This window comes from Staurois parvus, unplaced genomic scaffold (assembly GCF_062004578.1).
Source record: "Staurois parvus isolate SC_StPar_1 unplaced genomic scaffold, SC_StPar_1.0 ptg001768l, whole genome shotgun sequence".
NCBI classification, from domain to species: Eukaryota; Metazoa; Chordata; class Amphibia; order Anura; family Ranidae; genus Staurois; species Staurois parvus.
This window is the reverse complement of record NW_028319564.1, coordinates 62197-85110: the sequence shown is the minus strand read 5'-3', so window position 1 is coordinate 85110 and position 22914 is coordinate 62197. Positions and strand designations below refer to the sequence as shown.

General features: G+C 51.8%; 1 protein-coding gene across 1 annotated transcript; it reads left to right on the top strand.

Annotated features, from left to right (window-relative positions):
• The first annotated feature begins 213 nt into the window (after positions 1-213).
• On the top strand, positions 214-11245 carry HEMK1 (HemK methyltransferase 1, mitochondrial release factors N(5)-glutamine). The gene is made up of 8 exons (XM_089663798.1): positions 214-238; positions 357-508; positions 3873-3937; positions 4518-4567; positions 5580-5685; positions 6317-6412; positions 9210-9323; positions 9570-11245. Exons 1-8 carry the CDS (start codon positions 214-216, stop codon positions 9610-9612), a joined length of 651 nt encoding a protein of 216 aa, XP_089519924.1. The 3' UTR covers positions 9613-11245.
• Positions 11246-22914: the final 11669 nt, after the last annotated feature.

Here is a 22914-nt window from a genome sequence, read left to right as displayed (position 1 = left end):
TCTCTGGGGCCCCTCTGTCTGCCCTGCATATACCAGGGCCAGGATATATAGCTCTCATCATGTTTATGTACAAGTGGTTCTCACTTGTAAAGTCAAGGCTGAGCGCTCCTGAGAGGCTGTGATATTTTCAGGAAGCTGTGTACAGCACCCTGCCGGCACCTTCCACCAGCCATGATCTGCCTGCATTGCATAGAAAAGCACAGAGACCCAGTGATGACATCACTGAGTCTAAAATCAGGTATGTAATGAAAATGGAAAGGTTTTATTTAAAAACAAATGTCATTAGAGTGTTGATGGTGGTGGAGGGGGGGGGGGATGACTAGAGAAGGCAGTATGTAAGCAGATTACACTTTTAGGTAATTGTTTTTTTTTTTTAAATTCCAAGGAACTGGTTGGGCTGGTTCTGGCGGATTGCCCAGGGTTGAGGCGGGCACCTGAGCCCAGAATCCTTGAGGTGGGCTGCGGTTCTGGAGCCGTGTCCTTGGCTTTGCTGCAGAACATTCCTCAGGTAATGTAGAACATTGTGTACATGTGTATCCAAACCCAGGAAGAAGCAATAGTAATATGTGTTGTGTGTGTATGTGTATATGTATGTATGTATACGTGTGTATGTATGTATGTATACGTGTGTATGTATGTATACGTGTGTGTGTATGTATGTATGTATATGTATGTATGTATACGTGTGTATGTATGTATGTATGTATATGTATGTATGTATACGTGTGTGTGTGTGTGTGTATATATGTGTTTGTGTGTGAGTATGTATGTATATGTATGTATGTATGTATACGTGTGTGTGTATATGTATGTATACGTGTATATGTATGTATACATGTGTATATGTATGTATGTATACGTGTGTATGTATACGTGTGTGTGTATGTATGTATGTATGTATGTATACGTGTGTATGTATGTGTGTATGTATGTATGTATACGTGTGTATGTATGTATGTATACGTGTGTATGTATGTATGTATACGTGTGTATGTATGTATGTATACGTGTGTATGTATGTATGTATGTATACGTGTGTATGTATGTATGTATGTATACGTGTGTATGTATGTATGTATACGTGTGTATGTATGTATGTATACGTGTGTATGTATGTATGTATGTATACGTGTGTATGTATGTATGTATACGTGTGTATGTATGTATGTGTGTGTGTGTATTTATATATATATATATATGTTTGTATGTATGTGTGTTTGTTTGTGTGTAGATAGAGATATATATATATATATATATATATATATATATATATCTCTATCAATTACAGATTACCAGTACTATGGTGGCAGAATATGTTTACTTAAATTTATCTCTTTTATGTTCATCTGGTGATCCTGCTGCTAACACACTTCCTGTCCTACAGTGACAACACTCACCCTACTGTATCTGTGAAGCAATGTTGTCAACCTAGGACATGACTAAAGAACACTCTCATCCCTTCCCTCTATAACAGTGATCTTTCAGCTGCAATCCAGGGGCTGGATGTGGCCTTTTGTTTGTTTTTATCTGGCCCTTGGGGCACTATTCCTCCCACTGACACCAATGATGGGGCACTATTCCTCCCACTGACACCAATGATGGGGCACTATTCCTCCCACTGATACCAATGATGGGACACTATTCCTCCCACTGACACCAATGATGGGGCACTATTCCTCCCACTGACACCAATGATGGGGCACTATTCCTCCCACTGACACCAATGATGGGGCACTATTCCTCCCACTGATACCAATGATGGGGCACTATTCCTCCCACTGACACCAATGATGGGGCACTATTCCCCCACTGATACCAATGATGGGGCACTATTCCTCCCACTGACACCAATGATGGGGCACTATTCTCCCCACTGATACCAATGATGGGGCACTATTCTCCCCACTGACACCAATGATGGGGCACTATTCCTCCCACTGACACCAATGATGGGGCACTATTCCTCCCACTGATACCAATGATGGGGCACTATTCCTCTCACTGACACCAATGATGGGGCACTATTCCTCTCACTGACACCAATGATGGGGCACTATTCCTGCCACTGACACCAATGATGGGGCACCATTCCTCCCGCTGACACCAATGATGGGACACCGTTCCTCCCGCTGACACCAATGATGGGGCACCGTTCCCCCCGCTGACACCAATGATGGGGCACCGTTCCCCCCACTGACACCAATGATGGGGCACCGTTCCTCCCGCTGACACCAAGGATGGGTCACCGTTCCTCCCGCTGACACCAGCGATGGGTCACCGTTCCTCCCGCTGACACCAGCGATGGGTCACCGTTCCTCCCGCTGACACCAGCGATGGGTCACCGTTCCTCCCGCTGACACCAGCGATGGGTCACCGTTCCTCCCGCTGACACCAGCGATGGGTCACCGTTCCTCCCGCTGACACCAGCGATGGGTCACCGTTCCTCCCGCTGACACCAGCGATGGGTCACCGTTCCTCCCGCTGACACCAGCGATGGGTCACCGTTCCTCCCGCTGACACCAGCGATGGGTCACCGTTCCTCCCGCTGACACCAGCGATGGGTCACCGTTCCTCCCGCTGACACCAGCGATGGGTCACCGTTCCTCCCGCTGACACCAGCGATGGGTCACCGTTCCTCCCGCTGACACCAGCGATGGGTCACCGTTCCTCCCGCTGACACCAGCGATGGGTCACCGTTCCTCCCGCTGTCACCAGCGATGGGTCACCGTTCCTCCCGCTGTCACCAGCGATGGGTCACCGTTCCTCCCGCTGACACCAGCGATGGGTCACCGTTCCTCCCGCTGACACCAGCGATGGGTCACCGTTCCTCCCGCTGACACCAGCGATGGGTCACCGTTCCTCCCGCTGACACCAGCGATGGGTCACCGTTCCTCCCGCTGACACCAGCGATGGGTCACCGTTCCTCCCGCTGACACCAGCGATGGGTCACCGTTCCTCCCGCTGACACCAGCGATGGGTCACCGTTCCTCCCGCTGACACCAGCGATGGGTCACCGTTCCTCCCGCTGACACCAGCGATGGGTCACCGTTCCTCCCGCTGACACCAGCGATGGGTCACCGTTCCTCCCGCTGACACCAGCGATGGGTCACCGTTCCTCCCGCTGACACCAGCGATGGGTCACCGTTCCTCCCGCTGACACCAGCGATGGGTCACCGTTCCTCCCGCTGACACCAGCGATGGGTCACCGTTCCTCCCGCTGACACCAGCGATGGGTCACCGTTCCTCCCGCTGACACCAGCGATGGGTCACCGTTCCTCCCGCTGACACCAGCGATGGGTCACCGTTCCTCCCGCTGACACCAGCGATGGGTCACCGTTCCTCCCGCTGACACCAGCGATGGGTCACCGTTCCTCCCGCTGACACCAGCGATGGGTCACCGTTCCACCCGCTGACACCAGCGATGGGTCACCGTTCCACCCGCTGACACCAGCGATGGGTCACCGTTCCACCCGCTGACACCAGCGATGGGTCACCGTTCCACCCGCTGACACCAGCGATGGGTCACCGTTCCACCCGCTGACACCAGCGATGGGTCACCGTTCCACCCGCTGACACCAGCGATGGGTCACCGTTCCACCCGCTGACACCAGCGATGGGTCACCGTTCCTCTCACTGACACCAGCGATGGGTCACCGTTCCTCTCACTGACACCAGCGATGGGTCACCGTTCCTCTCACTGACACCAGCGATGGGTCACCGTTCCTCTCACTGACACCAGCGATGGGGCACCGTTCCTCTCACTGACATCGGTCCAAGAGAAGCACATGTAAAGGATAGGAAGTGGGGGCCTGGATGTGTGACATCATATTTACTGCCTTATAACAATGTTGCTCGTGTTGTTTGCTCCTCAGGCTCGTGTCCTGGCCATAGATAAAACCGAGGCAGCTGTGAACCTCACCCGAGACAACGCCGAGGGGTAAGTGACTTAGGATACCAATCAATGAGCTGACATTTCAGACAAGGATTTCGATTTTGTTGGATTTATCCCTTTAATTACCAACACCTCAGATTCAGCCACCTCCCCCAACCCAAATTAAAGTAGAACTCCAACTTAAAGGTTTTTTTTTTTCCTTATGGATCCCATATATATATATTAGGGAGGAAGGACACCCTGTCATTTGGCCCATTTCCTGTGAGCCCAACCTGTCAATTACACATCCTCTAGGGGGCCCATCATCCCCATCATGTAGGCGGGGCTCCCACTACTTCAGATTCAGCACACAAAAATACCTGTTTAATAAATGGGTAAGGATTCTCCGAGCACTGAGGGTTAGCCAAAAAGATTGTGCAGAATAAAAGCTCAATCTTTCCCCTCCGGACCCACCTCATTGGCTGGGTAGATTCTCTTTAACTGATCCCGGTGCTCTGCCTCTAAGGAAATCATTTATTTTTGTATAGAAGAGATATGAAGCATTGATGACAATGGATACATAGATGGAATGATTGGGGATACGTGGTGATGTCCAGTGACACCGCTCTGTGTTTTTGTTCTGCAGACTCAATCTACAACACCGAATCCAGATTCTCCAGCACGACGTATTGTCAGGTTAGACCTTCTGTTCTGGCAAAGTGTTTCCAGCAACCCTTCCTCTGCCCTCGGCAACCCTTCCTCCGCCCTCGGCAACCCTTCCTCCGCCCTCGGCAACCCTTCCTCCGCCCTCGGCAACCCTTCCTCCGCCCTCGGCAACCCTTCCTCGGCAACCCTTCCTCCGCCCTCGGCAACCCTTCCTCCGCCCTCGGCAACCCTTCCTCCGCCCTCGGCAACCCTTCCTCCGCCCTCGCCAACCCTTCCTCCGCAACCCTTCCTCCGCCCTCGCCAACCCTTCCTCCGCCCTCAGCAACCCTCCTTCCTCCGACCTCGACAACCCTTCCTCCTCCCGCGGCAACCCTTCCTCGGCAACCCTTCCTCGGCAACCCTTCCTCCGCCCTCGGCAACCCTTCCTCCACCCTCGGCAACCCTTCCTCCGCCCTCGGCAAACCTCCTTCCGCCCTCGGCAACTCTTCCTCCGCCCTCGGCAACCCTTCCTCTGCCCTTGGCAGAAGGGTTGCTGAGGGTGGAGGAAGGGTTGCTAGAGGCGGAGGAAGGGTTGCCTCGGCAACACTTCCTCTGCCCTCGGCAACCCTTCTTCCGCCCTCGGCAACCCTTCGTCCGCCCTCGGCAACCCTTCGTCCGCCCTCGGCAACCCTTCGTCCGCCCTCGGCAACCCTTCGTCCGCCCTCGGCAACCCTTCGTCCGCCCTCGGCAACCCTTCGTCCGCCCTCGGCAACCCTTCGTCCGCCCTCGGCAACCCTTCGTCCGCCCTCGGCAACCCTTCGTCCGCCCTCGGCAACCCTTCCTCTTCTTGCAACAATCCTTCAACCTTTTCCAGTAACCCTTCTTCCACCTCCAGCAACCTATCTGCCTCCAGAACTCCTTCCTCCGCCTCCAATAACCCTTCCTCCGCCTCCAGTAACCCTTCCTCCGCCTCCAATAACCCTTCCTCTGCCTCTTCCAACCTTCTTCTGCATCCACCATCCTTTCCTTCACCTCCTCAGTCTCACCTCCCTCTCTAACACAGACCCCGCAGAGCACCTCCTCGCCTTGGGCCCTGTGGACGCTGTGGTCAGTAACCCTCCCTACATATTTACAGAGGACCTGTCTACTTTGGACCCAGAGATCTTAAGGTGAGGCGCCTTTTTCTGTCCATCCATCTGATTGTATCTACTGCTAGTAAATCAAACACTGCTGGACGGTCTGATTACTCAAGAGAGCATTTTACCATTTTGGAGATCGTCCTCCCCATCAAGGTCTGACCCATTCATGATTTGGGGGGGGGGGGTCATTCAAGCCTAAATGCTCAGATTGAATTTCGCAATGTCGGTGTTGAGGAGCGGAATTATGGGAATTTCAGCATCAGTATTGGGATCCTCCATTACTGCAAGAAAGGGTGATGAGATCTGGACCCCACTATCCGCCCTCCCCTCCCCATCTCTAAACACGTACCTGGCTCCTGTCACCACTTCAGTGGCTCCAGCACCGCGCCCCATACTTCCTGCTCCAGTACCGCTCTCCATACTTCCTGCTCCAGCGCCGCTCCCCACACTTCCTGCTCCAGCGCCGCTCCCCACACTTCCTGCTCCAGCGCCGCTCTCCACACTTCCTGCTCCAGCGCCGCTCCCCACACTTCCTGCTCCAGCGCCGCTCCCCACAGAGAGATTTTTTTTTTGTTTAACTTACACTAGATACCCCGTAATCTGGTTGGCTGAAAACATTCCCAGACACCTGATTGGATAACTGCATCTTCTTGTTCTCCAGGTATGAGGACCACACAGCATTAGATGGGGGCCCCGATGGAATGGATGTGATGAAGGCTATTCTGCGCCTTGCACCTCTCCTGCTAAAACCTGGAGGGTAGGTGAAATCTTGTGTCACCCCCCCCCCCCCCCCCCCCGCCTTTCTGTCAGATATCGCAACGCTTCACCCAGAAAATTGCTGCGATGACAAATGTTTCGGCATTCTCGTGTTTATTTCTTTGGTTTGTATTGGCGACACAAAAAAGTGGAGAAACAAAAAGCCGAATCTGACACATTCCACACAAAACCCCGAAAATGGACCAGACAAAGTTATTGGCACCCTCGCAAAATTGTAAGAAATAATTGCATTCCAAGTGTGTGACACTCCTGTAATTTGTTAATGACAACTCCCCGTATCCATGACCAGGTGATGACAACATAGAAATCACACCGACAACCGGGGACAATGGTGACACATGACCTCCACCTTTCTGTTGTGTGCCATATGGAGGCATGGAGAAGAGAGAGCAGCAAAGAATTGTCTGAGGATTGGAGAAGAAAAATGGTGGAAAAGCACGGACCATCTCAAGGTTACAAGTCCATCTCCAGAGAGCTTCACGTTCTGGTGTCCACTGTGCGCAACATTGTCAGGAGGTTTCCAGCCCATGGCGCTGTAGCTAATCTCCCTGGATGTGGACGAAAGAGAAAAATTCATCAAAGATTGCAACAAAGGATTGTTGGAATGGTGGCTAAAGATCAACTTCCAGACAAATCCCAGCTGACCTTCAGGCACCGGGTACAACTGTGTCCGCTCCCACTATACGTCCCATCTGAATGAAAATGGACGCTATGGTAGGAGACCCAGGAGGACCCCACCGCTGACACAGAAATATGGTGGGAGACCCAGGAGGACCCCACTGCTGACACAGAAATATGGTGGGAGACCCAGGAGGACCCCACTGCTGACAGAAATATGGTGGGAGACCCAGGAGGACCCCACCGCTGACACAGAAATATGGTGGGAGACCCAGGAGGACCCCACTGCTGACAGAAATATGGTGGGAGACCCAGGAGGACCCCACTGCTGACACAGAAATATGGTGGGAGACCCAGGAGGACCCCACTGCTGACACAGAAATATGGGAGGAGACCCAGGAGGACCCCACTGCTGACACAGAAATATGGTAGGAGACCCAGGAGGACCCCACTGCTGACACAGAAATATGGGAGGAGACCCAGGAGGACCCCACTGCTGACACAGAAATATGGTAGGAGACCCAGGAGGACCCCACTGCTGACACAGAAATATGGTAGGAGACCCAGGAGGACCCCACTGCTGACACAGAAATATATTGGAAGCCAGATTGGAGTTTGCCAAAACTTACCTGAGGAAGCCAAAATCCTTCTGGGAGAATGTGCTGCGGACAGACGAAACCAAATTCCAGTTTTTTGGTAAAGCCCATCATTCTACTGTTTTCAGAAAAAGCAATGAGGCCTTTTAAAGAAAAGAATCCAGTCCCTCCAGTCACACATGGTGGGGGGTCACTGATGTTTTGGGGTGCTTTGCTGCTTCAGATGGATGTCTTGACCGTGTGCATGGCATTATGAAATCTGATGACGCCAAAGAACTCGAGTGCAATGTAGGGCCCGGTGTCAGAATGTTGGGTCTCCGTCAGAGGTCATGGGTCTTCCAGCAGGACAATGACCCAAAGCACACGTCACAAAGCCCCCAGAAATGGTTTCAGACAAAGCGCTGGAGAGGACTGAACTGGCCAGCAACGAGTCCAGATCTCCATCCCATAGAGCTCCTGTGGAGAGACCTGAAGCAGTTGGGGAAAGGAACCCTTCCAATCTGGGAGACCTGGAGTAGTTGGGGAAAGGAACCCTTCCAATCTGAGAGACCTGGAGTAGTTGGGGAAAGGAACCCTTCCAATCTGAGAGACCTGGAGCAGTTGGAAAAGGAACCCTTCCAATCTGAGAGACCTGGAGCAGTTGGGAAAAGGAACCCTTCCAATCTGAGACCTGGAGCAGTTGGGGAAAGGAACCCTTCCAATCTGAGACCTGGAGCAGTTGGGGAAAGGAACCCTTCCAATCTGAGACCTGGAGCAGTTGGGGAAAGGAACCCTTCCAATCTGAGAGACCTGGGGCAGTTGGGGAAAGGAACCCTTCCAATCTGAGACCTGGAGCAGTTGGGGAAAGGAACCCTTCCAATCTGGGAGACCTGGAGCAGTTGGGGAAAGGAACCCTTCCAATCTGGGAGACCTGGAGCAGTTGGGGAAAGGAACCCTTCCAATCTGGGAGACCTGGAGCAGTTGGGGAAAGGAACCCTTCCAATCTGGGAGACCTGGAGCAGTTGGGGAAAGGAACCCTTCCAATCTGGGAGACCTGGAGCAGTTGGGGAAAGGAACCCTTCCAATCTGGGAGACCTGGAGCAGTTGGGGAAAGGAACCCTTCCAATCTGAGAGACCTGGAACAGTTGGGGAAAGTAACCCTTCCAATCTGAGACCTGGAACAGTTGGTGGAAGAAGAGCGATCCAAACTTCCAGTAGAGAGGTGGAAGAAGCCCATTGATGGTTCCAGGAAGCCATTGATTTCAGGTATTTTTTCCAAGGGGTGCGCCACTGAATATTACATTGAAGGTGCCAATAATTTTGTCCAGTTCATTTTTGGGGTTCTGCGTGGAATGTGTCAGATTTGGATTTTTGTTTCTCCACCTTTTTGTGTCACCGATACAAACAGAAGATGTAAACATGAGAATGCTGAAACATTTGTCATTGCAGCAATTATCTGGGTGTAGTGGTCAGTTATCTGACAGAAATGAGGGGGGGGGGGCATTATTTTTGTCCATGACTGTATACTTGCCTTGTAATTCCTTTATCAGGGCTGCATAGGACCCAAATTTTCTACATTTTCAGGACCATCTTCCTAGAGGGAGACCCCCGACACCCAGACATGGTGCAGGAGTGGCTGCAGATCCATCCTGAGCTTCAGCTGCAACTTCTCAATGTGGTGAAAGACTTCTGCAGGAAGTACGTCTGTCCGTCACACATGGGGGTGGTGGGGGGGGGGATTCACTATAACTGGGGCACTGAGAATCTGGTGGGAGCCAATCAGCTTCTAACTTCAGATTGTTCAATGAAGCTTGGACAAAAAAAACCTGGAAGCTGATTGGCTCCCATGCAGAGCTGCACCAGATTCTGGTCTCTCCAGGTTTAGTAGATGAGCCCCCTCTTGTTTTGTGACTCTGCTGAATCCTGTGTGTGTTCCGTTCACAGGCCGAGGTTTATTCACCTGCAGAGGAGAGATGGAACCTCCTGAAGACACACAGGTAGCCGCCTTCAACTGCTTGTCCATCCCAGAGTGCGCTGTGAGGAGGAGGAGCTCAGTAGGGCCCCCTGCAGGATACCAATCACAATGAGATTTACGCCAACCAACAAGAATGACTGCGACCTCCCGCGTGAGAGACGAGCTTCAAGTGGTGTCAGGCCAATCCGCATTTTGCACTTTTCTGGGTGATTGCGTTCATCTTTAAGGGCCAGTTCACACGCGTTTCATTTGCTTTTTTTTTTTCTGCATCCAAAACGCACAGAAAGTCGGTGATATGGTTGTCAGTGTCATAGTTTGCATCGGCGCTCGCAGTTCCAGTGCGTTCCGGATGCAGAAAGAAAAGTAGAACAGGCTGCGGTTTTTTTTCTGCACAGAACTGTATTAAAACGCACCAAAACGCACATGTCCCTATTTAAATGGATAAAAAGAGGGGGGAAAATAAACGAATGCATAAAAAACGCACTGAAATGCATCAAAAACACATAGTGTGTGTCTATATACAGTGCAGGAAATGTGTATTTGCTCCCCGGCTGATGCTGAACGTTCGCCCCTCACACAGAAATGATCGGTCTAACAATGGAATGTTCCCCCCCTCACACAGAAATGATCGGTCTAACAATGGAATGTTCCCCCCCTCACACAGAAATGATCGGTCTAACAATGGAATGTTCGCCCCTCACACAGAAATGATCGGTCTAACAATGGAATGTTCGCTGTAACACTGAGAGACAGAATACAACAACAAATTCAGCAGAAATGCGTCTAACAAATGATGACTGATCTGCATGTTCATGAGGGAAAGAAGGATTTGATCCCCTATCATTCAGCAGGATTTCTGGCTCCCAGGTGTCTCATACAGGGAACAAGCTGAGATTAGAAGCAGTCTCTTAAAGGGAGTGCTGCTAATCTCATTGTGTTACCTGTATAAAAGACACCTGTCCACAGGAGCAATCAGCCAATCAGATTCCAAGCTCTCCACCATGGCAAAGACCAAAGAGCTGTCCAAGGATGTCAGGGACAAGATGGTAGACCTACACAAGGCTGGACTGGGCTACCACACTTCAGACGTGCATCTGTGAATTCATGACATCATCAATGAAATGCAGCTCCCTGACACCAGCAACACTCAGGCAGCCCCACAGAAGGACACTGCCACCGCCATGTTTCACAGTAGGCACCATGCATTTTTCTTTGTACTCCTCACCTTTTGTGAAACCCTCCGTTCCAAAAACATTTATCTTGGTCTCATCACTCCAGAGTACAGAGTCCCAGTAGGCGTCTTCTGTTTCAGCATGGGTACTGGCAAATTCTAGGCTGGCTTTTTTTGTGCATGGACTTCCTTCGTGGATAACACCCATGCATGCCATTCCTCTGCAGTGTACGCCATATTGTGTCACAGGATACAATCACCCCAGTTTGGCTTTCTACTTCTTTAGCTAACTTCAATGAACTTACATGGCAATTTTCTTCAACCCTTCTCATCAGAAAACGCTCCTGTCGAGGTGTTAACCTCCATGGACGGCCTGGACGTCTCTGTGAAATGGTTGCAGTTCCATCTTTGTTACATTTTTGTATCACTTATGCTCCAGTATTCTGACTGATAAGTAAATCTTTGTTGATCTTCTTGTAGCCGTCACCTTTCTTGTGTAATGAAATGATTTTCTTTCTCAGGCCTTGTGACATTTCTCTTCCATGTGGTGCCATTGCTGACAGCATGAAGTGGGCGGGGTTTTCTTTTTAAGTAACGCCCTTTTATAATCACCTGTCTGCTGGGCACCTGTTTAATAATTAATTAGACTCACCTGGAGCTGAATTCTTTTTCAATCCTCCCTTCTAGCACAAATCCCCTCCCCCTCTACCATATGACCTCTTCTAGCACACAACTCCCAAATCCTCTCCTCAACACCAATCCCCCCCCAAATCACCACTCCTAAAACCCCCTCCAAAATTTCCCCTCCTAGAACAATTCTTCTTCCCCCTGCCATAAACCAAATTCCTCCTCTCAAGACAAATCCTCCCCCCATTTCTCCCTTCTAGCACAAATCCTCCCCCCCAAACTTCCCCTGCTATCACATATACCCCCTAAACATCCCTACCAGCACAAATCCCCCCTCCCAGCAGAAATCTTTGTCCCCATATCCCCCCTCCCCTCAACCCCCCCTCCTAGCTCACATCCTCTATCCCTCAAATTTCCCCTCCAAGCACAAATCCTCTCCCCTCCACTCTAAAGTCCCCCTCTCAGCACCAATCCCCCCCAATCCTCCCTTCTAGTACAAATCCCCCCCCCCCACCATATGATCTCTTCTAACACAAAGCTCCCAAATCCCCCCCAATCCTCCCTTCTAGCACCAAACCCACCCCCCCCCCCCAATCATCCCTGCTAGCACAAATCCCCTCCCCCCTCTACCATATGACCTCTTCTAGCACAAAACTCCCAAATCCTCTCAACACAAATCCCCCCAATCCTCCCTTCTAGCACATATACTCCCCCCCCAATCATCCCTAGTAGCACAAATCCCCTCCCCGCAAAAACAAATTTCCCATTCTAGCACAAATCCCCTCCCTCTCCACCATATGACCTCTTCTTGCACAAATCCCCCCCCCCCAACCCTCCCTTCTAGCACAAATCCCCCCCAAACTTCTCCTGCTATCACATATACCCCCCCAATCCCTACCAGCACAAATCCCCTCCCCGCAAATACAAATTTCCCATCCTAGCACAAATCCCCTCCCCCTCTACCATATGACCTCTCCTAGCACAAAACTCCCACATCCTCCCCTCAACACAAACCCCCCCCCCCCCCTTCCTAAATCAGCACCACTAAAAACCACCACGAACTGTCCCCTACTAGAACAATTCTTCCCCCCCCCCTCCCCCGACATACCCAAATTCCTCCTCCCAAGACAAATCCCCTCCCCCTGATCTCCTTACAGCCCCCCCCCCTTTACATGATATCACAGTGCCCAGGGCAGCCGCCCCTCGTGCTCACCCCTTGTCCCAGCCCTGCACTGCACTGATGACCAAAAATCCTGGAACAGCTGTGATATCTGCTGGATTGGGACTCGTGATGGAATGGGACCCGTGCTGGATTGGGACCCGTGATGGAATTGGGAACCGTGCTGGATTGGGACCCGTGATGGAATTGGGAACCGTGCTGGATTGGGACCCGTGATGGAATGGGACCCGTGCTGGATTGGGACCCGTGATGGATTGGGACCCGTGACTCCCTTCTGTGCTGTGCAGTTTAAATGTAGAGTTTTTCCAAATAAACGATCGCAGGAAATCGCAATCCTTCCGTCTATTTCTGTCGCAGTCCAATTTACAAACATTAATTGGATTCTCTGTGATCCCCGAAGGGCCACTTTATAATAAATCATCTCTAAGCTCTGCTACAAAGTGTTCATGAATTGACTGCTCTCCCCTCCTCCATTCCTCTCCTCCATCGCTCCCCCCCCCCCCCCTCCTCCTGTTTTCTGTCTGAGGATTGGATTCACTATTGTCCTTTCCTGGAAGTTCGGGTGACAAAGTCCCTCAGGGCAGCCGAGTCTTTCCAGGAATCCGCCAATGTCTGATCTCACTGGAAATTGTCAGACGGTCCCTACGTGAGCTCAGAGCCAAAACCTGAACCCTGTATACCATGGGATGTATATACTCCCTGATCCTGAACCCTGTATACCGTGGGATGTATATACTCCCCGATCCTGAACCCTGTATACCATGGGATGTATATACTCCCCGATCCTGAACCCTGTATACCATAGGATGTATATACTCCCTGATCCTGAACCCTGTATACCATGGGATGTATATACTCCCCGATCCTGAACCCTGTATACCATGGGATGTATATACTCCCCGATCCTGAACCCTGTATACCACGGGATGTATATACTCCAGGATCCTGAACCCTGCATACCATAGGATGTATATACTCCCTGATCCTGAACCCTGTATACCATGGGATGTATATACTCCCTGATCCTGAACCCTGTATACCATAGGATGTACATACTCCCTGATCCTGAACCCTGTATACCACGGGATGTATATACTCCCTGATCCTGAACCCTGTATACCATAAGCTGTATATACTCCCAGATCCTGAACCCTGTATACCTTAGGCTGTATATACTCCCTGATCCTGAACCCTGTATACCATGGGATGTATATACTCCCTGATCCTGAACCCTGTATACCATAAGCTGTATATACTCCCAGATCCTGAACCCTGTATACCTTAGGCTGTATATACTCCCTGATCCTGAACCCTGTATACCATAGGCTGTATATACTCCCAGATCCTGAGCCCTGTATACCTTAGGCTGTATATACTCCCTGATCCTGAACCCTGTATACCATAGGATGTACCCCCTTTGACACTGACCCTGTACACCTTGTGATCCTGACCCTTTAGCCTCATTACATTGACCCTGTACCCACATTTGACCCTTTACCACCTATGATACTGACACTCTACCCTATGTTACCCTGACCCTTTACCCCCCATGGCATTGACACTGTACCCCTGTTAACTTGACGCTTTCCCCCTGTGACCCTGAACCCCCTGTGACACTGACCCTGTACCCCCATGATCCTGACCATTTTCTCCCTGACCCTGTAACCCCTGTGACACTGACCCTGTGACCCTGACCCTTTTCTCCCTGTGATACTGACCCTGCACCCCCTATTACCTGACCCTGTACCCCCTGACCCTGTACCCCCATGACCCTGACCCTGTACCCCCATGACCCTGACCCTGCACCCCCTATTACCTGACCCTGTACCCCCATGACCCTGACCCTGTACCCCCATGACCCTGTACCGCCATGACCCTGACCCTGTACCCCCATGACCCTGACCCTGTACCCCCATGACCCTGACCCTGCACCCCCTATTACCTGACCCTGTACCCCCATGACCCTGACCCTGTACCCCCATGACCCTGACCCTGTACCGCCATGACCCTGACCCTGCACCCCCTATTACCTGACCCTGTACTCTCTATGACATATTTAGTCCAGAAGAGCCGACATTATCCATACAGGAAGAGACTTCAGAATATCCAGCAGTCCGGTTCCTCCTCGGCAGGTTGTGCACCGAGTAGAATGTGTTTAGCTGTGTTGGTAGTGTAGATTTATTACCCTCAGAACTTCTGGTCATCCCGGCCAGCACTGAAATTAAGTCAAGCTGTAATAATCCCAGAGTGTCTCCTTCCCTAAACACTGACAGCTGCTTGTAGCTTGTTAGGTTTATAGAGCACCTAGTGTAGGCGTTCTCCCAAATTCGTCATCCTATAAAACATCGCGCCGTCGTCACCTCGCTGGAAAACGATTTGTTAAAAGTGAATTCCGTGCGCCGATTCCCCTCTTCCCCGACCACTTCTATCTAATGTACCGACTCTGCTGACCTCTCCCTGCTGCCTGTCCATGGCTTAGATATCTTTTATGTTAAGGCCAATGAAAGAGGGGAAGCCGCCAGGGGGGCCCCATTAAAATGTTACTACGGGCCCCGTGATTTGTAAGTTGGCAGGCTTCGGCGGTGGACCGGCTGATCCCGAATGGCTGTGTTGCCTCCTCATGTTATCAGCGACAGGCCAAGTACACAACGTCCTGTGCGGCCGGGTCAAAGTTTCATCTTACAGGATCTCTCCGAATTTGGCTCCGACACGGCGTACAAAGCTCACAAAGGTGCATTTCCCCGGTGGATGCGCTGCACACGCCGTCCTTCCTGGAGGGCCGAGGGGAAAGTGTAGCCACTTCAAGACCACCTAACTTGAAAAATACGTCATGTTTTCACGTGGAATATGGGTTGCGGCCAGGGGTGGACTGACCATTTGGAAACTTGGGCACTGCCCGAGGGCCCGGGGTCAGTAGGGGGCCCCATGAGATGCCCCTGGTACCTTTTGCATAGGCTTTTTTGAGTTTGGGCAAGGACACAGGGGCCCCATGATCCCCTATTGCCCGGGGGCCCCATGAGTTGTCAGTCCGCCCCTGGTTGCGGCTGGAGGCCGGAACCCCGGAATTAAAATTTCCAGCAGCCTCCGCTCTTTCTGATAAAAGGGATCCGAGCAGCTGATTAGCCGCTGCATCACTTTTAGAAGCAATGGAGTCATTCCCTCTCCTGCCAGTTTCTAGCGGTTCTCGGGCTTATCTGGGTCATCGGGAAGGCCAGGAACCAATCCGAAGGGTTGCGGCTGTTGGCCATAGGGATTAACAGAGCAACGATGGCCTCCGCTCAACTCCATGACCTAGGAGGCGGGGCGCGACGTCATGACGTCACTTCTGGTTCAATGTTTTGTTTGTTAACCGCTTTTCTCGACGCCCTATAGCAGAAATAGTGCTGCAGGACTGCGCAAAATCACATATATATACGCAATTTTGCATTTACGGGTAGGGCGCGCGCATGCCCTACCTGCACCGCCATTGGCGGCCTCAGCTGTCGATCACCGGGTTTCAACCGGTGACTCCACGCTGGCACCCGGACTGAGTATCACTGACGGGGGGGAGAACTGTATGTAAACAATACAGATCTCTCCCGTCAGCTCCTACACACTGCTTTGTATGGCTCTGCATAGCAGTGTGCTTACAGTGTAAAGCACAGCACACAGTTAACCCTTTGATCACCCCTCATATTAACCCCTTCCTGCCCAGTGCCATTAGTACAGTGTCAGTGCTTTTTATTAGTACTGATCACTGCATTGGTGTCACTGGGGATGTTAGTGATACCAAGTCAGTTCCCCCCCCCCCCACCCAGTGTCAGAATGCCTGCCGCAGTCCCGCTATAAGTCGCTGATCGCCGCCATTACTAGTATAAAAAAAAATTCCAGTATATATACCGCCATTTGTAGACGCTATAACTTTCACATAAACCAATTAATTTACACGTATCGGGATTATTTGTAGCAAAAACACGGAGCGGAATGCATTTTGGCCTAATTTATGATGAAATTTGATTTTTTTTTTTACATTTCAAAAAGAGTCAAAAATATTTTTTTTCTCAAAATTGTTGGGGTTTTTTTTTTTTATAGCGCAAAAAATAAAAAACACAGAGGTGATCCAATACCACCCAAAGAAAGCTCTATTTGTGGGAAAAACAGGACGTAAATTTCATTTGGGTGCAGCGTTGCACGACCGCGCAATTATCAGTTAAAGTGGCCTGGTCAGGAAGGGGGGGGGGGAATCCTCTGGAGGGGGAGGGGTTAAAAATAGGACCTGTGTGTCACGGCACTTCCTCCTGAGTCTGAAATCGCACAAAGTATTTCTAGTCCCTAATGAATCAGCGGGGTGCAGTTCCTCAGAATGGTTGTATGTAAGGCAGGTCCTCTTTAGCAGCGAGTTGCAGCATGTGTGCATCCCGATGGAATGTTTACCCAGAACTGACATTAAAGCAGCAGCGAGCTGCAGCACGATTTCTAGGGAAAAGCCGCCAGTCCCAGAGAGCAGGAGTCTGGGGAAAAGGTCACGGCAGATTGCCCCTTTAACCTGTCATACATGCATTCCAAAGCTGCCCATTTATACAGTCACGGCCAAAAATATTGGCACCCCTGCATTGCTGCTCCCTAGGAATGCACTGACCATACTGACAGCTCCCCTGTCACCTGTCCTTGATTTAGGCGGTAGGCGGGTCACCAGGAGGTCCTCGTCAAATTTTTTTCCAAGGGGTCCAATGATCTGTGGTAACACCCCTGCAGATATACAGTCATGGCCAAAATCTTGTCCCCCCCCCCCCCCAAAGCATTTCTGTCCGATAACGCACCACTTCACCCAGAAAATTGCTGCAAAGACAAATGTTTCGGCATTCTTATGTTTACATCTTCTGTTTCTATCGGTGACACAAAAAAGTGGAGAAACAAAACGCCAAATCTGAGGCATTCCACCCAGAACCCCAAAAATGGACAAAATTATAGGCAACTTCCATGTAATATTTGGTATCTCACCCCTTGGAAAACAACTGAAATCAAAGGCTTCCTGTGACCATCGATGAGTTTCTTCCACCTCCCTACTGGAATTTTGGATCGCTCTTCTTCCTCCAACTGCTCCGGGTCTCTCAAATAGGAAGGGTTCCTTTTCCCAACTGCTCCGGGTCTCTCGGATTGGAAGGGTTCCTTTCCCCAACTGCTCCGGGTCTCTCGGATTGGAAGGGTTCCTTTTCCCAACTGCTCCGGGTCTCTCGGATTGGAAGGGTTCCTTTCCCCAACTGCTCCGGGTCTCTCGGATTGGAAGGGTTCCTTTTCCCAACTGCTCCGGGTCTCTCAGATTGGAAGGGTTCCTCCTCCAAACTGCTGGTCTGAGATCTCTCCACAGGAGCTCTATGGGATGGAGATCTGGACTCATCGCTGGCCAGTTCAGTCCTCTTCAGTGCTTTGTCTGACACCATCTCTGGGGGCTTTGTGACGTGTGCTTTGGGTCATTGTCCTGCTGGAAGACCCATGACCTCTGACATTGGAGACCCAACTTTCTGACACCGGGCGCTACATTGCACCCCAGAATTCTTTGGTAGTCTTCAGATTTCATAATGCCATGTACACGGCCAAGACATCCAGTGCCTGAAGCAGCAAAGCACCCCAAACCATCAGTGACCCCCCACCATGTGTGACTGGAGGGACTGTGACCCCCCACCATGTGTGACTGGAGGGACTGTGACCCCCCCACCATGTGTGACTGGAGGGACTGGATTCTTTTCTTTGAAGGCCTCATTGCTTTTTCTAAAATCAGTAGAATGATGGGCTTTACCAAAAAGCTGCCATTTTGTTTCGTCTGTCCCCAGCACATTCTCCCAGAAGGGTTTTGGCTTCCTCAGGTAAGTTTTGGCAAATTCCAATCTGGCTTCCAATATGTTTCTGTGTCAGCGGTGGGGTCCTCCTGGGTCTCCTACCATATCTCTGTGTCAGCAGTGGGGTCCTCCTGGGTCTCCTACCATATCTCTGTGTCAGCGGTGGGGTCCTCCTGGGTCTCCTACCATATCTCTGTGTCAGCAGTGGGGTCCTCCTGGGTCTCCCACCATATTTCTGTGTCAGCGGTGGGGTCCTCCTGGGTCTCCCACCATATTTCTGTGTCAGCAGTGGGGTCCTCCTGGGTCTCCCACCATATTTCTGTGTCAGCGGTGGGGTCCTCCTGGGTCTCCCACCATATTTCTGTGTCAGCAGTGGGGTCCTCCCGGGTCTCCCACCATATTTGTGTCAGCAGTGGGGTCCTCCTGGGTCTCCCACCATACTTCTGTTTCAGCAGTGGGGTCCTCCTGGGTTTCCTCCCATATTTCTGTGTCAGCAGTGGGGTCCTCCTGGGTCTCCCACCATATTTCTGTGTCAGCAGTGGGGTCCTCCTGGGTCTCCCACCATATTTCTGTGTCAGCGGTGGGGTCCTCCTGGGTCTCCCACCATATTTCTGTGTCAGCAGTGGGGTCCTCCTGGGTCTCCCACCATATTTCTGTGTCAGCGGTGGGGTCCTCCTGGGTCTCCCACCATATTTCTGTGTCAGTGGTGGGGTCCTCCTGGGTCTCCCACCATATTTCTGTGTCAGCGGTGGGGTCCTCCTGGGTCTCCCACCATATTTCTGTGTCAGCAGTGGGGTCCTCCTGGGTCTCCTCCCATATTTCTGTGTCAGCAGTAGGGTCCTCCTGGGTTTCCTCCCATATTTCTGTGTCAGCGGTGGGGTCCTCCTGGGTCTCCCACCATATTTCTGTGTCAGCAGTGGGGTCCTCCCGGGTCTCCCACAATATTTGTGTCAGCAGTGGGGTCCTCCTGGGTTTCCTCCCATATTTCTGTGTCAGCAGTGGGGTCCTCCTGGGTCTCCCACCATATTTCTGTGTCAGCGGTGGGGTCCTCCTGGGTCTCCCACCATATTTCTGTGTCAGCAGTGGGGTCCTCCCGGGTCTCCCACCATATTTGTGTCAGCAGTGGGGTCCTCCTGGGTCTCCCACCATACTTCTGTTTCAGCAGTGGGGTCCTCCTGGGTTTCCTCCCATATTTCTGTGTCAGCAGTGGGGTCCTCCTGGGTCTCCCACCATATTTCTGTGTCAGCAGTGGGGTCCTCCTGGGTCTCCCACCATATTTCTGTGTCAGCGGTGGGGTCCTCCTGGGTCTCCCACCATATTTCTGTGTCAGCAGTGGGGTCCTCCTGGGTCTCCCACCATATTTCTGTGTCAGCGGTGGGGTCCTCCTGGGTCTCCCACCATATTTCTGTGTCAGCGGTGGGGTCCTCCTGGGTCTCCTACCAAATCTCTGTGTCAGCAGTGGGGTCCTCCTGGGTCTCCCACCATATCTCTGTGTCAGCAGTGGGGTCCTCCTGGGTCTCCCACCATATTTCTGTGTCAGCAGTGGGGTCCTCCTGGGTCTCCTCCCATATTTCTGTGTCAGCGGTGGGGTCCTCCTGGGTCTCCTCCCATATTTCTGTGTCAGCGGTGGGGTCCTCCTGGGTCTCCTACCATATTTCTGTGTCAGCGGTGGGGTCCTCCTGGGTCTCCTCCCATATTCCTGTGTCAGCGGTGGGGTCCTCCTGGGTCTCCTCCCATATTCCTGTGTCAGCGGTGGGGTCCTCCTGGGTCTCCTACCATATCTCTGTGTCAGCAGTGGGGTCCTCCTGGGTCTCCCACCATATCTCTGTGTCAGCAGTGGGGTCCTCCTGGGTCTCCCACCATATCTCTGTGTCAGCAGTGGGGTCCTCCTGGGTCTCCCACCATATTTCTGTGTCAGCAGTGGGGTCCTCCTGGGTCTCCTCCCATATTTCTGTGTCAGCAGTGGGGTCCTCCTGGGTCTCCTACCATATTTCTGTGTCAGCAGTGGGGTCCTCCTGGGTCTCCTACCATATTTCTGTGTCAGCGGTGGGGTCCTCCTGGGTCTCCTCCCATATTCCTGTGTCAGCGGTGGGGTCCTCCTGGGTCTCCTACCATATTTCTGTGTCAGCAGAGGGGTCCTCCTGGGTCTCCTCCCATATTCCTGTGTCAGCGGTGGGGTCCTCCTGGGTCTCCTCCCATATTCCTGTGTCAGCGGTGGGGTCCTCCTGGGTCTCCCACCATATTTCTGTGTCAGCGGTGGGGTCCTCCTGGGTCTCCTACCATATCTCTGTGTCAGCGGTGGGGTCCTCCTGGGTCTCCCACCATATCTCTGTGTCAGCAGTGGGGTCCTCCCGGGTCTCCCACCATATTTGTGTCAGCAGTGGGGTCCTCCTGGGTTTCCTCCCATATTTCTGTGTCAGCAGTGGGGTCCTCCTGGGTCTCCCACCATATTTCTCTGTCAGCAGTGGGGTCCTCCTGGGTCTCCTCCCATATTTCTGTGTCAGCCGTGGGGTCCTCCTGGGTCTCCTCCCATATTCCTGTGTCAGCGGTGGGGTCCTCCTGGGTCTCCCACCATATTTCTGTGTCAGCAGTGGGGTCCTCCTGGGTCTCCCACCATATTTCTGTGTCAGCAGTGGGGTCCTCCTGGGTCTCCTCCCATATTTCTGTGTCAGTGGTGGGGTCTTCCTGGGTCTCCTCCCATAGTGTCCCCTTTTCATTCAGATGGGACGTATAGTGGGAGTGGACACAGTTGTACCCGGTGCCTGAAGGTCAGCTGGGATTTGTCTGGAAGTTGATGGAGGTTCTTTAGCCACCATTCCAACAATCCTTCATTGCGATCTTTGATGACTTTTTCTCTTTCATCCACATCCAGGGAAATCAGCTCCAATGCCATTGGCTGGAAACTTCCTGACAATGTTGCGCACAGTGGACACAGGAACATGAAGATCTCTGGAGATGGACTTGTCACCTTGAGATGGTCCATGCTTTTCCACCATTTTTCTTCTCCAATCCTCAGACAATTCTTTGCTGCTCTTCCTCTCCTCCATGTGGCACACAGAGACCCCCAACAGAAAGGCGGAGTCCATGTGTCACCATTGTCCCCGGTTGTCGGTGAGATTTCCATGTTGTCAGCGCCCGGTCATGGATACGGGGGAGTCTAATGACAAATTACAGGAACATCACAGACTTGGGATTCAGTTATTTCTTACAATTTTGAAAATGTGCCAATAATTTTGTCCATTTTTGGGGTTTTGCGTGGAATGGGTCAGATTTGGCTTTTTGTTTCTCCACTTTTTTGTGTCACCGATACAAACCGAAGACATAAACATGAGAATGATGAAACATTTGTCATCGCAGCAATTCTCTGGGTGAAGTGGCGCCTTATCGGACAGAAATGCCGGGGGGGGGGGGGGGGCAAGATTTTGGCCATGACTGTATATCTGAAGGGGTGTAACCACAGATCTCTGGGCCCCATGAAAACAAATTTGGCGAGGACCTCCTGGTGACCCGCCTACTGCCTAAATCAAGGACAGGTGACAGGGGAGCTGTCAGTGTGGTCAGTGCATTGCTAGGGAGCAGATCCGGGGACAGAACGTGTCAGGGAGGAGCAGCAGTGCAGGGGACTCATTGTTCGTACCATAGAAACGCATTACGAATGTGTTTCTGCATGCGTGTTTGTGATGCGTTATGCTGCATTTTCCCTTTTTTTCTGCACCTCAATTAAGGACATGTGCGTTTCTGAGGTGTGTTCCGGTGCATTCTGATGTGTTTTTTTACCCACTTCCAGTACAGCTCAGTGAACTGATGTGACTGTGGGGGAGGGGACATTAGAGTGTAAGCTCCTCTGGTGCAGAGACTGATGTGACTGTGGGGGAGGGGACATTAGAGCGTAAGCTCCTCTAGTACAGAGACTGATGGGACAGTGGGGGAGGAGACATTAGAGCGTAAGCTCCTCTGGTGCAGAGACTGATGTGACTGTGGGGGGAGGGGACATTAGAGCGTAAGCTCCTCTGGTGCAGAGACTGATGGGACTGCGGGGGAGGGGACATTAGAGCGTAAGCTCCTCTGGTACTGAGACTGATGGGACTGCGGGGGAGGGGACATTAGAGTGTCAGCTCCTCTAGTACAGAGACTGATGTGACTGTGGGGGAGGGGACATTAGAGTGTAAGCTCCTCTGGTGCAGAGACTGATGTGACTGTGGGGGAGGGGACATTAGAGTGTGAGCTCCTCTGGTGCAGAGACTGATGTGACTGTGGGGGAGGGGACATTAGAGCGTAAGCTCCTCTGGTGCAGAGACTGATGTGACTGTGGGGGAGGGGACATTAGAGTGTAAGCTCCTCTACTGCAGAGACTGATGTGACTGTGGGGGAGGGGACATTAGAGCGCAAGCTCCTCTGGTGCAGAGACTGATGTGACTGTGGGGGAGGGGACATTAGAGTGTAAGCTCCTCTGTACAGAGACTGATGTGATTGTGGGGGAGGGGACATTAGAGCGTAAGCTCCTCTGGTGCAGAGACTGA